At 46.2% G+C, this 14165-nt stretch overlaps 6 protein-coding genes across 6 annotated transcripts; 5 read left to right on the forward strand and 1 right to left on the reverse strand.

The window, feature by feature from the left end:
- Nucleotides 1-12: 12 nt before the first annotated feature.
- BKA55DRAFT_567423 (beta-lactamase/transpeptidase-like protein) lies at nt 13-1871 on the forward strand. The gene has a single exon (XM_046192737.1). It carries the CDS (start codon nt 214-216, stop codon nt 1675-1677), a length of 1464 nt encoding a protein of 487 aa, XP_046050608.1. The 5' UTR covers nt 13-213; the 3' UTR covers nt 1678-1871.
- Nucleotides 1872-2022: 151 nt separating this feature from the next.
- On the forward strand, nt 2023-3410 carry BKA55DRAFT_357340 (histidine phosphatase superfamily). The gene is made up of 3 exons (XM_046185832.1): nt 2023-2565; nt 2626-2785; nt 2833-3410. The coding sequence occupies exons 1-3, from the start codon at nt 2197-2199 to the stop codon at nt 3027-3029; spliced, it is 726 nt and encodes a 241-aa protein (XP_046050609.1). The 5' UTR covers nt 2023-2196; the 3' UTR covers nt 3030-3410.
- Nucleotides 2896-4953, reverse strand: BKA55DRAFT_357323 (Alpha/Beta hydrolase protein). Its single transcript, XM_046185831.1, has 6 exons — nt 4631-4953; nt 4369-4568; nt 4030-4321; nt 3597-3977; nt 3464-3541; nt 2896-3410 (listed from the first exon to the last, which is right to left on the reverse strand). The coding sequence occupies exons 1-6, from the start codon at nt 4854-4856 to the stop codon at nt 3166-3168; spliced, it is 1422 nt and encodes a 473-aa protein (XP_046050610.1). The 5' UTR covers nt 4857-4953; the 3' UTR covers nt 2896-3165.
- Nucleotides 4954-6311: 1358 nt separating this feature from the next.
- On the forward strand, nt 6312-9379 carry BKA55DRAFT_567425 (Pleckstrin homology domain-containing protein). Its single transcript, XM_046192738.1, has 6 exons — nt 6312-6965; nt 7016-7865; nt 7921-8421; nt 8475-8714; nt 8766-8946; nt 8997-9379. The coding sequence occupies exons 1-6, from the start codon at nt 6460-6462 to the stop codon at nt 9254-9256; spliced, it is 2538 nt and encodes an 845-aa protein (XP_046050611.1). The 5' UTR covers nt 6312-6459; the 3' UTR covers nt 9257-9379.
- A 1852-nt stretch (nt 9380-11231) lies between these two features.
- Nucleotides 11232-12131, forward strand: BKA55DRAFT_510361 (uncharacterized protein; the record flags this gene model as incomplete). The annotated part of the gene is made up of 1 exon (XM_046187589.1): nt 11232-12131. The coding sequence occupies one exon, from the start codon at nt 11232-11234 to the stop codon at nt 12129-12131; it is 900 nt and encodes a 299-aa protein (XP_046050612.1).
- Nucleotides 12132-12833: 702 nt separating this feature from the next.
- BKA55DRAFT_451310 (uncharacterized protein) lies at nt 12834-13724 on the forward strand (the record flags this gene model as incomplete). The annotated part of the gene is made up of 1 exon (XM_046186062.1): nt 12834-13724. A coding segment is annotated over one exon (891 nt), but the record flags the coding sequence as incomplete, so codon positions are not given.
- Nucleotides 13725-14165: the final 441 nt, after the last annotated feature.

Here is a 14165-nt window from a genome sequence, read left to right on the forward strand (position 1 = left end):
TTTCTAGTCTATAAAATCTATAGATCTATTCTTCTTTTACCTACAGATACAATATTTATAGTCATTCCTCAATAATCCTCCATCTACCCTACAATACATCTCGATTTCGACTAGTCTCCCAAGAAGGTTTCACTACAGAAGCTCCATCGTGATTGGACAGCCGTTTTCGTCAACTTGGTTCAATCGCTTGGCTTACGACATCACCCGCGCAGAATGCCTTCAGCGGTGAGAACTGATTTTTCTCCTCCTCCATCAAAGCAGCTCAAGCCCATACCCTTCCGTCCGATGAAATCCCCAATCCCTGACTATCTCAACCGGGTGCTGGAGAATGCGCGGCCCATAGAAGATGGCAAGCCTGCCAGCTACATCGAGACGCTGGCCAAGGCCGACACGTCAAAGATAGCTGTGGCGCTGGCTATGGTGGATGGCCAGGTTTACTCGGCTGGAGATGATACTCTTGAGTTTTCTATGCAATCTATTTCAAAGGCGTTTGTCTACGCGTTGGCGATTGAGGATGCGGGGTTGGACAAGGTCTTGGAGAAGATTGGCGTGGAGCCTTCTGGAGACGCGTTCAACAGTTTGTCTCTGGAGCGCGGCAGCAACAGACCCATGAACCCCATGATCAACGCCGGAGCCATCACAGCACACTCTCTCATCGGAGGACCAGACTGGACAGCAGAGCAGAGATCAGACCGCATCCTCAAAGCCATGTCGAAGCTGGCAGGTCGTCAATTGCGCGTTTGCGAAGAGGTTTATGAGGCTGAGCTGAGAGATGCTAATCGAAACATGGGAATTGGTTACATGCTCAAAGCAGCTGGTATCATCACTGGCGATGCACAGCAGATTGTGCAGGGATATATCCGTCAATGCGCTATTAACGTCAATGTTCGAGACTTGGCGACAATGGCTGCTACTCTTTGCAACGCGGGTTGTCACCCTGCAACCGGAGAGAAGATCATTCCTCAAGACAGTGTGCGACAGATTCTTTCTGTCATGACGACTTGTGGCATGTACGATGCTGCAGGCGACTGGGTATCACGAATTGGCATACCCGCCAAGAGTGGTGTTGCTGGTGGTATTATCGGTGCTTTGCCTGGTCAGATGGGTATTGCTGTCTTTTCACCCAAGCTTGATTCACGGGGTAACAGTGTACGCGGTGTCGCTATCTGCGAGCAGTTGTCGAGCGACATGGGTCTTCACATGATGGACGTCAGTCAGATCGCTCAAGCGACTGTACGTGTATCCGTGGCAACTATCCTCCCAGGCGACAACGAGCCAAATCACACAAACTGCAACAAAGAAGTCATCATCTTCAGTCTACGTGGTGTTGTGCGCTTTGGAGGTTCAGAGAGGCTGACCCGAGCAATTACACGAGAACTCGGTGATCCAAACCCTAATGACCCCGGGTCTGGCAGAAGTCGCTTTGTGTGCGCTGTGGTATTCTCATTCCGTGATGTGTTTTCGTTCAATGCAGTGGCCCAGAAGATTATTCAGGCGGATATCACTCGATTGCTGCTTGATGGAAGGACTGTTGTTGTTATTGACCCGGTTGGTGTTTTGAAAATGGATACTGAGCGTGCTGGCAGCAACCTCAAGATTGTGGACAATGAGACTGCTGCGAGGGATTACATCGGAGGAATTGGATGCCATACAGTTTCCAAGAACGATGAATGGTGATTTGGCGTTATGAAAGATAAAGCAGAAAATAATACTCATGAAACTAGCCGTGCCGACACGTACTTGCAAGGGCTAAAATATATCCATACCTTATTCTATAATCAGATAATGATTAACTACCAATCTGGGAAGTGCCGCATATGATTGGCAGTCAGATGCAGCCTTTTCAGTTGGTTGAAATTGAATCACCGTTGGCTTGAGAGCCGCCGTCTTACTACTGGTAGGGTCCGTAAGGTTGACGTATTAGAGGAAGCGACAAGCCCAAGCACAAAGATAGGAACACGTATTGTAAGTTTGTAAACATACAAGGTATTCCTTGCAGGCTAGGCTGGATTCGTTGGTCAGCCGGTATTAACGGAGCCCGCGGAGGCAGTTGGCCCCCGCTCTCGAACTATATTGAGTTGCCTAATATAAATAGACCCGTGCAGTGTGCTGAAGATAAAGCTCAAACAACTTTTGAATCTCACCCACCAAGTTAGGCCGTGAAGACAATCTTTCCGTTAACTTGAGACGGAGAATATGCCGCCAACCATTCATCTCGTGCGTCACGGGCAAGCCGTGCACAACCTTAGCCAAGCAAACAACCACCTGCCTGACCCCGAACTGACGGCCCTTGGGGAAGAGCAGGCCAGAGGACTGATTCCTAAGTTCCCAGAGCTTGCCAACGTTCAACTGATCGTGTCATCGCCACTGCGACGAACTATCCAGACGGCCCTGTTAGCGTTTCCTTCTCAACTGAAGCGCGGCTTACAGATTGTGGCCTTGCCAGAAGTACAAGAAGTTAGCGATATGAACTGTGACACTGGTAGCGATATCTCTGTGATTAGAGCAGAGTTCGAAGAACAGCCGATAGACTTCGATTTGGTCGAGCCGGGCTGGCAAATCAAGGTATGTAGTGAGTTTTCTACGTGGAATTTGATCAAAATGGCTAACCAAGTATATGTGTAGCAAGGAAAATGGGCCCCGGTCGTGGGTAGTATTATGAAGAGGGCCCAGGTAGCGCGACAATGGCTGAGCGAAAGATCCGAGATCGAAATCGTGGTAGTTTCTCATGGAAGCTTTCTGCATTTCCTCACAGACGACTGGGTGAACTCTGTTAATGATAAGGGTATGTTTACCATTCTTACTTAGCTGTTCAGGTAATAATATCATTAGGTACGGATTGGGATAATGCAGAGGTCCGTTCTTATACGTTTTCGCATGACGACTGTGAAGGGCCAGTTTTATGTGAGACTAGAGAGTCTAGAGAGAAGCGAGGGGTGGCGCCAGTTGCGCCGACCAGAGAAGAACAACTAGAGATGAGACGAGCCGCACTGAAAGCAGGGATTGAATGGGGTCTCATACAGGCGTGATAAATCTTGTCAATGGCTTTAGCGCTGTAGCATGAAAACAGTTTGAGGCGAGTCACTGGTCGCTACAACTTCTGCTATTGCCAGTAATTTGAATGGTACTATCTGTCCCAAAGAACTATACCAATACACTCATCTATCAAGAAGATGAGATAGGCTTCTTGGACATGGTCGCAATGAATGCCGCCAGCGCTGCCTCGGGCTGGTATGCTGGAACTTCATGACCAGCGCCATATACCCGCAGCCAGCTCAAGTTTCCAGAGGTCTTGAATTCTCCGTATTTCTTTCCACCGACAGTGAATGAGTTGAGAGGAGCCGAGACGAACGACTGCGGGGCAATTGAGTTGAGTGCCCTGTAATTACCCATCCAGTTGCAAATCCAATCTAGATATTGTTAGATTGACAAGGTATAGAGGAAATGAGACAAGTCGACATACCAGCATCGCCAGCCCAGATGAGGACTGTAATCTTCGAATCAATGACCTGAGATAATGTCGGTAAGAATGATCGACCCCCTATCAAGAATTCGTTAGTCTTAATTATGCATACAGGCTAGCATGGTGTTCATACTGTCACCACTCGCGATAAACTTGTTATAAGACTCATCGCCACATTCTTCGTATTGAGATTGCGCGCCAATCGCCTTCATCACATCTGCAGACTGAAGATATGTGGAGTAAGTCGCGGGAGGGAAAGGATCGTTACTTGAGGCCCGGATATCGTAGACATCAAAGTCTGCTAGCTTCTCCAGGGGGCTTTCAATCGCCGAGCTGCAGACGTCGTCTGCGTTACCGCAAGCGGCATCATTGCCTGTGAGACCTGGGCATTTGGCAAATGCAGGGACACACTTTTGCTGGTAGGTGTTTAGATACTTGCTGTACTGAGTCGGTGTGATAAGCTTTCGGTAGGTGTTGTTAGCAGCGTAGTCGATGTAATCTCTATACTGGTTGCCTAATATTCATGTCAGTATTGGAGCTAGATACAGAGGCGTGAAAGAGCTTACCAGGATCAATCCAGCCATTGTTGATGCCAAGAGCGACGAGGTTGATCTTCTCGCCCTTGATCTTTCCAGCATCAATAGCGGCGTTCTGCTGCTCAAAGTAAAAGGCAAACTCAGGGCCATAGTGGCCACCATATGATTCTGTGAAAAGACCAAAGTCACGGTTCTCGTACTCGGGAAACTGGGCGTAGAATGCTTGAAGGAGATTCCAGACTCTAGGAGCAGCAGCAAGAGTCGATACAGCGTCGTCAGTGCCGTAGCTGAAACCAGTGCCGATCGGTTGATCAACATATAACTTCATTCGTCAGTGCGTTGTACTTCTGGAGATTTGTATGACTGTACCATATTGGCAAAGGTGTTCCATGAGTTGGGGTTTAGAGTAGGCTTGGAGCCTCCGTTGTTGAAGGTACAGGGCCCATTTTCCTGAAACAAGCCGATCATGGAACTACAGCCCGGGCCACCGTTGAGCCACAGGGCTAGCGGAGCTGTTTTGGCATTCTTGCGTGACTCAAAGAACCAAAAGAACATGTTCATGTTGGACCCTGGAGATAACATCTGTTAGGGGTTGCAACTAAGGAATGGGATAATTTGATGAGGCGCTTACCGACGGAGAAATAGCCAGAGTGCTGGTTGACACCGGGTGTCGTCTCGCATATTCCAGAGTTGGAGACAATCTTGGTCTTGGAGCCAGTGGCAGCGTGCTCGAAGACCTTGTACTTGATGCCACCGTCTTCAAGCAAATACCTTTTGTCGAGGCTAGCTGCAGGTGTACAGCTGCCGTGGCCGACAAGGGCGAGCGCCGTGAGGAGATTCAAAAAAGCTGTCTTCATATTGACTGGATATGAGCGCAATCGATGAAAGAACTGTGGCTGATGCAAGTGATGAAAAGTGCCAAGACGGGAGGTTGAAACTGTATATTATATACATTGGGGAGCTGACGAACGGGCGCAACTATATCCTCGAATAGTCCGCCTTGCACGCTCAATGGGGTTTCACTATAGCCGTATGCTATACCAGTAAAGTCAATGAAATTGTCTTATCGCCGCGAAACATTAATGCCACCTTCCCGATTTAAGGGGGAGATCTTTTGTAATGCCAAAGGTTCCAGAAGTTCCGGAGATATGATTAGCCATACAGCGCGGGAGTCAGGCGACAGTGGGCAGTGGGTACTGTCGATCTCTAGGTCATCCCGGTACCGTGAAACAAGGTATTGTCGTGCTTATATTGGCCATGGAGGATCAGAAGCCGGAAGAATAAGCTTCTCTTCTTAACACAAAGCCTCAGCCGTTGTTATACAATTATAATTTACACTATCCCGTATTATTCATTTCGGTACATGTTTTACTATGCAGGTAATAGGTTGAAGAAAAGAAACTCATCTTATCGAGAGCCTAATCTCGACCTTCCAGAACAAGCGATCTCCCGAGCCACGAGATCTAAGTACTCGGCACTTTTTAGCCGTTAATCTGGTCATGGTGCATGCATACTACTGCCGCTCACTTGCCGAATATCCGAGCTTGGGTCCTTTGATTGGCGCACAAGCTTATCAAGAATTCATGCTTAGAATTAATTTTCTCACTAATTAAACCCAATATTGCAATGGCATGCAAAAATGTCGTATCGAACATCCAATTGCAGCCGCTCCGAGTATTGAACTTGTGTAAATTTCCGCCTATAGATCGTCCTTAAAATGATTCTTACTGGTAAGCAAGACCGGCTTTAGAAGTGGTTTTATATATGTGACAGCAAGACTGCAGAGGACGGATATTTAATACATAGGCTGATGGTGAGCGCATTAATTGTCATCTTGAGATTCAACCCTTTAACCATCGGTGAATGTATCGTTGTAGTTGCACCCGGTCCATGGTAGGAGGATACTGCTGTTGCTATTATTTAACAGCTTAATTGCTTACCGTTTCTTGTTACATAATACCACTACAATAATTGTTGTCTGAGGCGAGCACTCGCAATGCACATATCAGAGGTCAAGCCCACGCGCATGTCGGGTTGATCTTGTGTCTTTGCTGAAAAGGCTACGAGACAGCTTATATTGACGGAAATCTATCAGTTCTATATGAATGACAACCCCAGTAAGTATTTGTTGGCACAAGAGCAGTCCGGCATTGCTTACGAGAGGCTGACTGGATAAATATTGCAGGGTATTTAATCCCTGCAAATCCTTGTTTTATCTCAAGCCAAGTCACAAGCTGCGCTGAGTATGGTAACAGAGACAGCCAATAATCTAATTCAGGATAAGCTTATAATTGAAACTTCTAGTGGTCCATCGAGATGTTTGTTAAGGCTGATTTCCAATCCCGAAAGGCAGTTAAATATATCTGTTTTCTCTCAACTAATGCATTCATCCAATTTTGGAATTTGGATTACATAACCCTACAGGGCTGAACTGGGCTTGGCATTTTCAACACAGCCTCAATGATCAATAATGATGTTTTAGGCTGCCTCCCGCGACTTTCCAACCTCAACCTTCTCATCACCAAGATGTCCGATCCTTTGAGTGTCGCCGCCTCAATCGCAGGACTCATCTCAATCACAGTAGAGGCCGTCAAGTTTCTCAGCCCATATGTCTCAGCAACGAAAGAGACCCCGCAGGTCGCGGCGCATGTCTACTCTGAAGTCCAGAGCACCCAGGTTATACTGATGGGGCTTCAGAGCCTGACTAAAAATCTCGGGTCTGTAAAGATTCAGCATGCCGCGCTCATTGGGGTGAATCAGGTGGTGGCGATCCTCACTGATGGGGTTCTGCTTTACTCGGAGTTGCATAAGGAACTTGGGTCGTTGCGAGCGAAAGACGGCGTGGGAAAGGTGCCACTCAGAGGCCGTTTGCAGTGGGTATGGAAGGAGAGTACGTTCATTACGCTTCTCAATAGACTGCAAAGTTTCAGGAGCTCAATGACACTTGTCTTGATAATTCTGCAAAGGTGCGTGCGTCGTACGATTACTGGTGCAATATCTGACTCCATCTTCTCAGTGACTCTGGTCAAACAGCAAAAGAACACCAGGAGCAGCTCTCCAATAATGTCAAAGTTCTTCTGGACAGTAACGACGCCCTATCACGCCGGCTGATGAATATTGAGGACGCCTTGGATACCCAGGCAGTGATATCGAGGCGGATGAGTCTTCTCTCATTGGCTGGGTCTCCATCTCAAGACACAACTCAAAACTCGCAGTCTGATGCTACAGAATCACCAGCTACATCGATCAACACCGATACCAGCAATTCTATATCCAAGTTTGACTTTGAAGACGATCTTGAGTCATCACGTGTATATCGCCGCGCACTAAGAGAGACCATGGACTTTTCATTCCGAAGCTCAGTTGCAAGATCACACAACTGGTCTGTCTTCTCAGGCTTGAGCCTAGGGGACATTTCTATCATGTCCTTCATCGCATTGCCTGTATACCAAGATGATATCACCAACGCTGAACACTATGACTTTGGGGAGGAAGTTGCTCTCACTTCTGAAATACCCGGGCCAATGATGGACCAGCCTTTACTAATGGATTGTCTCGAAATCAAGCTTAAACTGCTTACAATACCAGAGATGCAGAAGTACTTTGACGAGGAGCCTTACCCACCTGACGCTTTCTTCCACGTCTGGTCTGTTTTCCAGCAAATCACACCACTGGTAATCCTTGCTCAGGCTTTGGACCTGGATGTCAACCTGGATATCGGTCCACCAGAGGATCTTACCATCTCATTCAAGAAGGAAATAATACTATGGTTTGCTCAGTACTGTCACGATATTCTCAACATAGAAACAAGAAACTTGATCACAGTGGAGGACCTAATGGGAGGCGGCTACTATGGGATTTTGAGAGTATAGACGTGCGATAAAACGTTGAAGAAAGACTCCATTACTGACCGTGATCTAGGTGATCTCACTCGTTTCGAATATTACTAAGTGTCTTGTGATCACTGGTCCCTCTATAAACGACTTTTCTTCCGCCAAAGCACAAGTCGACGCCCAGTCACCGGAGCTTCGAGGCCTGCTAGCCGAGCAGCGTCAGTTTATTCAAGATCTCAACGAGCTCCTTGAGATCAAGGACCAACTCGAGATGTATATGAAGTCAATATTTCAAAACACCAGACAGCTCATGGATTTGCATATTGCCTTCCTTATTAATATGGAAAGGAACCTATTACGTCCCTCGGCAGAACATAATTGGGCTCCAGCATTCGATTATCTTCTTAGAAATATCGAGATTGAAGCTGCAACACATGCCACCGATAAGGGTGCCAGAACCAGCATACAAATTTGGCTGAAAGAAGGGCATTTCAGAGACAAGGATAAGACAAGAGCATTACTGGCAAGATGCTTCGATATCTTGCCCACGAGAGCCAAACGAATTTCTGCGCTCTTTGCATTCTCCGAGGTATGATTCAATTGAACTGCGCTCCTTGATGGTGACATACTAACACCATCAAGTACTTGAAACGCCGGCCGAGTGTCACAAATAAGCAGAGGAAAGATAGTAACAGTGCTCGATCTTCTATTTCGAAGATTGTTGCTCAGCTACAGGATAATGTCATATCTAAGGAAACTCAAGCGGCTGTTCAAAAACTTCAACAAAGAATACAGGACTGGAAAGGCATTGATCCAGATGCTCTCGGCGAGTTGATTCTCTCCAAGACACTTTATGTGACAAAGAGTTCCAAGACCAATTTGGTAAGCTGTCTCGAAGTAAAGTCCTTTTTACTCCTAACATCTCTACAATAGTACCACGGATATCTTTTCCAGAATATGCTTCTCCTCTGCAAAGACGCTCGTGGTGAGCCTACAAGAGATAGGTCATTTTACAGGTCCAAATCTTTATCTGAACAGAAACAGACAATGTTCCTACTAAAAGGACGATTTCATCTGAGACACATTCTCTCTGTCACTCCGACTTCCCAGCACGGTATGTCCCCCGCCTCTTTTCAGTTTCATCGCAGTCACTCATGCAAGTAGATAAACATGTATGCGAGGTTCAATGGGGTACTGATAATAGTGACGGCAAGTCAAAGTTCTCTCTTGTGTTTGCGGTCGAGTCCGAGATGCGACACTGGGCATTAAAAATTGATGAGTATAGAATGATGGCAATACTCATGGTAAAGCCAAAGGAAGATCCAGAAGGACCGGATTCATCAATAGAAGGGAATACAGATGAACCTGCGTCTGAGGATTCAACGGTATCTATAAGGTCGTGGAAGCGCTATGGAGTAATATAGCTTGCCAATCGGGCTACTTTTATGTGTTGGCTTGAGATATTATGAGATTTAACTATGAACCAACAGGTAGCCCTAGACAACTTCCTCAAATACCATATAACTCGGAGACAAAACTTAAGCACGCTAAAATCCATTTCCATTTCTAGAGCTAAGGTCCTGCCACTCTAAGCTAAGTTAGTGCTAAGGTTGGGCTAAGGGACTTGAAGTTTAGGCTAGGGTAGGCTAAGGTTAGGTTAAGGTAACTAAGTAGGCCTATTTTTAGGATCACATACCTCGGTCAAGGTCCCTATAGGGGACTACATCTAAGACCATATCCTTATTTTAGGCCCTAGTTGGACTTTCCTATATTAAGGAATCTAATCTGCGTAAACCTGTGTTATAAAGAAGCTGAGTATGAGCGAGTTTGTTGCTTTGTGTGAGCAGGTCCCAGAGTTGGAGGGCCTTCTAACCGTAAGGGTTTTACAGTGGGTGGGTAAGGCCAAGCAGAATGGCTTGAGCCAGTTTCTCACAGCTTTGAACGAGGAGATTAGTGATGAAAATGGCAGTACAGCAGTGATTAGCAGGTAGGAGGCTTCAACATGTAAAATATTTGGCAACAAGTGTGTATGAAACAGTTAATCCTAGAATAAATATTTCAAGGTATATGCCTCTAATACCATCATATTACGTCCACTCCTGCCAAGCACAGAGCCTAACCGATGGAACACCATGGCGGCAGAGATACTTTCAGGGGAAGTGTTGGAATCTCCAGTTTTGATGAGATTGATTGTCCCTTTTATGTCATCTTAGGCGAGAGTCCTAAACTATAAATCCTCGCTGCCGCAATAAGGACCTTTCCGAACCTCGCTAAATGCCTAGCTACTACTTCAATTGGCTTAGCTAAGCATTGTCAAGTCGGTTAGGCAAGGTCTTGCATAAGTTCAAATGGCGTCAATGCGCCTTGAATGAACATGTGAGCGTTTTGTGTTTACATCTTACAAGTAGACAGCCTTTGGTTATTGGTGGAAAATGAGATTGCACTTTAATGCATAGGAACAACGTAGATCCAGACTGTATGGTGGCTGGCTGAGAAATAGAAACGGTCCAAATATGAGGTAACAGATCTACTTGGCGATGGCTCCATCAGCAAGCTGGAACTTAACTACCGGTATTATTAATTCAACTCGACTAAGTGCAAAAACTCTAATACCTACCCTTACATGCTCCGGAAGACTAGCTATAATAAGTTAGTACATGTCATATACAATATACAGACATGTCGTCGGATGATTAATTATTCTGAGCTCGGTGAATTATATCCCAAAGAAAGAGCGCCGGTGTATTCTTAACACCGAAGATCTCAGCTATTCTTTTGTTTAGTACTTACCTCTTCCCAGCACTGCCACACTTAGATCATATCAAATACTAGTTTACGCGCGCGCGAAATTCATATCAGCGATAGCTTACAAATTATCGTTTTCGACTATGGTTAATGCCTGAAAGATGATGCTTTGAATTGCACTAGGCTTATAAATCTGAATTGATAATATCGCGATAGATACTGGTCGTATTGGGGCAAGGGAAGATTACGAATGCTCGTGTTATTGAACTCTTGGAGACAGACGATGCATCTGGTATTCCTCTGAACTATATATGTTAATCCGCCTTCCCAAAGATATAGTCCTGTTCTTAATACATCTCAACAATCACTCACTCCATACTCTTACTGATAAAGCAATCTTACCGCCGCAATATGATGTTACTCACTACGTTTATCCAACTGCTAGGTGTTGTTGGCATTGTAAACTCCTGTTTCGTTGCCCTTTCTCCTCATGAAATAAGGCAAATTGGAACAAAGGGATCCAAGACTAAGCGAGGTAGGTAGCGGCCATCGGGCATGTTGTCTCTTCATGAATACTGACAGTTTATAGAAACGCAAACGCCTCCCACCCCCAATGACGGAAGGCCATGGACTGTGGAACAGAACAAGCGGCAAATGCAATCCGCCGACGACGCCTTCATAGGAAAGGACCTGCCCCATTTTCACCATCATCCAAATGCGACGATGTACTTGAGTGGTGGAGTCACGAGGAATCTCCCGGAGCATATCGATGACATGAGACTACTCTACGGATCGTTCTCAGACGTTGTCACGCATAACCGCAATTACATTGTTCTCTTTGGTGAACGCGACTGGACGGTTGCACTGACACGAGCTTCCGGTGTCAATGACGGCCCTATTGATGGTCTGGATGGAGAGCTCTCCGCACCAACATTTCGGACCATCAATCCCACCATTATGACTATTGCTCGTTGGAGTGGAGGTCAAATGATGGAGGAGTATCTATGGCAGGATCCTATTATTTGGTATCGACAGCTCGGTTTTCTCCCTGTTCGCCCCGCCAAAGATCTCCCTGAAATTGGACAGAACCCCGTGCCAGGAAAGCCGGCGTCAGAAAACCCGGCCGCGAACAAGCAAGGTGTACTCGCGTCGGATAATGCTCTCAATGCGGGCAAATTTGACGCTCGCAGCTTGCGCCTGTCAACCAATGCGACCGTCTATGGATTCAACGATGAGGGACTCAACGTTGATGGCTGGCTTAAGCAGCTTCAGGTGCTTAAGAAGGCATTCCCGGATCTGCGCATAAACAATAAGCCATACAAGCAGGTGATTGCACAGGGCGAATGGACGGCTACAATTGCCATGCTGAGCGGAACGCACAATGGCGCACTGGAGCTTCCGGTATACTTGGCAAGTGAGCCGGTAGCTGCCACCGGCAAGAAGTTTGAGCTGCTGCATTACACCATCTGTCGCTGGAGAGATGGACAAATCGTGGAGATGAGAGTCAATATTGACTGGTTCGGCATTGTTGGAGCTCTTGGTATCTCACTCTAACTGAAATGCGTTAGCATGAAGTTTGCTTTGAGGACTTCTTGCTAAAGGACTCAGGAGGACGGTATCTAATAGAAGCTGGACACAGGTCGCAAGTGGTAGTAGTGGCGACTAGACTTTCTTTCATTCTTTACTGGTATAATTTGCATAAGTTATGCCTTTCTTACTATTTGAACAATTGTAGCTATATTTATAGTTATTTCCCACAAATTTAAACAGTCGACGCATAATCTGGAATGAGTAAGCATGTCACCTGGGTTGAGAAGGCGTCAGCTGTTATTCCACTAAGCGAGACTACTGTGACTAAATAAAATTTAATTGTACAGTCAGAGGTACTCCATGCCCATAAAGTTCGCTTTTTTCCAAGCTTTGAAATGACATGTCTTCGCCGAGGGTTGCTGTGACTAAACTGGTGGAACAACAGAGAATATTTCAAGGCAACGGGGCTTAGAGTTGCTAACTCCGGTAAGCAAGTCTCCTCGCTATCCAATTTATATTTTAAAGTTTGCTAAGTAGCTCTCTTTACATTTGAGCTAAATCACTTACTCCTATAGTTCCCATCATTTGTCTACTATCACCTTGATTAATGTCATCTCCTCTTTCGCTCGTCTAACTGTAATCATGCGTCTCTTCAGAATCCCCATCCTGACCGCAGCTGCAGCACTGGCTCAGCCCCATTCTGAGACCTCACCACCATCCTCAGCTTCAGTATCATTGGTTGATGTGATCCCTGGAGTTCCTAACCTCGAGAATCTTGCTATGCGCCACAATGGCGATATCTTGGTATCGTCCGTCTCAAGCCCCAGGCTACACCTCGTTATGCCGGACCATCGCCATGCTCCTATTATTGTTACCAAAATCCCTTACTGCGTGGGTCTACTTGGCATCGTGGAAGGGAAATCTGACATTTTTTATGTCATCGCTTCCAACTTGACTGGCGAGACAAACTCGAACGCTATTTGGCGGATCGATCTTCGCGACTACCGCGTGTCAAAATCTGGCGTAAAAGGGTCCGCCCGCAAGTCACTTATCACCGAACTCCCCGCGGCACAGCAAGCTAATGGCTTTTCACGAATCTCCCGCTATGACGAGACCCGTTTCCTTATCGCTGATTCGGCCAATGGCAGTATCTCCAGATTTGACGCTTCTACTGGTACCACGGAATTGGTTTTAACGGATAACATTATGCTGCCACTGCCTTCGGGCATCGGAGTCGGCGTTAATGGTGTCCACACGTTCGATAACCACGTCTTCTTCACCAGCCTTGACCAAGGAGTTTTTGCAAAATTTTCTATTACCTCAAAAGACTCTACTTCTGGCCCAGTCCAGGTTATTGCCCGCAACATTTCTTTTCAGGATGACTTTGCTCTCTCACCATCTGGCCGATACGCCTATGTAGCGACGAACGGTCCCGATCAGATTATAGAAATCGATATTCGACAAAAGTCTAAGCGTGTCTTAGCTTCCTCGTATTTCTTGGGTGCCGCCTCTTCTATTCTGTTTGACCAGAGAGAATCTTCCAATCCCCGGTTGTTCGTGACTGGAGCGCTTGCTGTTGGAAACGCAACTGTTGGTCACGTTGCGAGACTTGACCTAGCATAGGCCAAGTCCAGCATCCTATATCTCAGGATTTGAAAATATCGGGGAATCTAGAATAATATTAGCAGAAATGCTATGCTAGAAATGACTAGGTATTATGCATATACACCGCTATTGTGTTAGATATCAACGGTCGTGCGAAGCTAAGACATTGGAACTCGATGGAAGACCATATTAGGTATTTTCGTGTCACCTTCCCATGATCATGATAGGATCATCTTTTAGCACATTTTTTGGCTTCAGCATGTTGTCACGTCAAGGTTTGGCGCTTATACGATAGCACACGGCTAAATCTGGCCAGAGCAAGACATTGCAAAAACGCAAAGTATGGTACATTTCCAGGCACGGAGCGTTAGTAAACACTCTAGAAGGCGACTATGTGGCGACTTGGGAGAAATTACCAGATGCAGTAATGTTTATTAGCACTCAACGCTGCGT

This window comes from Fusarium redolens (assembly GCF_020744475.1).
Source record: "Fusarium redolens strain MPI-CAGE-AT-0023 chromosome Unknown BKA55scaffold_7, whole genome shotgun sequence".
NCBI classification, from domain to species: domain Eukaryota; kingdom Fungi; phylum Ascomycota; class Sordariomycetes; order Hypocreales; family Nectriaceae; genus Fusarium; species Fusarium redolens.

Excerpts from the sequence above, each read along its gene's own strand:
- BKA55DRAFT_567423 (XM_046192737.1), top strand. The coding sequence starts at position 214 with ATGCCTTCAGCGGTGAGAACTGATTTTTCTCCTCCTCCATCAAAGCAG.
- BKA55DRAFT_357340 (XM_046185832.1), top strand. The coding sequence starts at position 2,197 with ATGCCGCCAACCATTCATCTCGTGCGTCACGGGCAAGCCGTGCACAAC. Across the intron at positions 2,566-2,625 it reads AGCCGGGCTGGCAAATCAAG|CAAGGAAAATGGGCCCCGGT; the intron begins GTATGTAGTGAG and ends GTATATGTGTAG. Across the intron at positions 2,786-2,832 it reads GAACTCTGTTAATGATAAGG|GTACGGATTGGGATAATGCA; the intron begins GTATGTTTACCA and ends TAATATCATTAG.
- BKA55DRAFT_357323 (XM_046185831.1), bottom strand. The coding sequence starts at position 4,856 with ATGAAGACAGCTTTTTTGAATCTCCTCACGGCGCTCGCCCTTGTCGGC. Across the intron at positions 3,978-4,029 it reads CAATGGCTGGATTGATCCTG|GCAACCAGTATAGAGATTAC; the intron begins GTAAGCTCTTTC and ends CATGAATATTAG. Across the intron at positions 3,542-3,596 it reads GTTTATCGCGAGTGGTGACA|GGGGTCGATCATTCTTACCG; the intron begins GTATGAACACCA and ends AATTCTTGATAG.
- BKA55DRAFT_567425 (XM_046192738.1), top strand. The coding sequence starts at position 6,460 with ATGATCAATAATGATGTTTTAGGCTGCCTCCCGCGACTTTCCAACCTC. Across the intron at positions 6,966-7,015 it reads GTCTTGATAATTCTGCAAAG|TGACTCTGGTCAAACAGCAA; the intron begins GTGCGTGCGTCG and ends CCATCTTCTCAG. Across the intron at positions 8,422-8,474 it reads CGCTCTTTGCATTCTCCGAG|TACTTGAAACGCCGGCCGAG; the intron begins GTATGATTCAAT and ends AACACCATCAAG.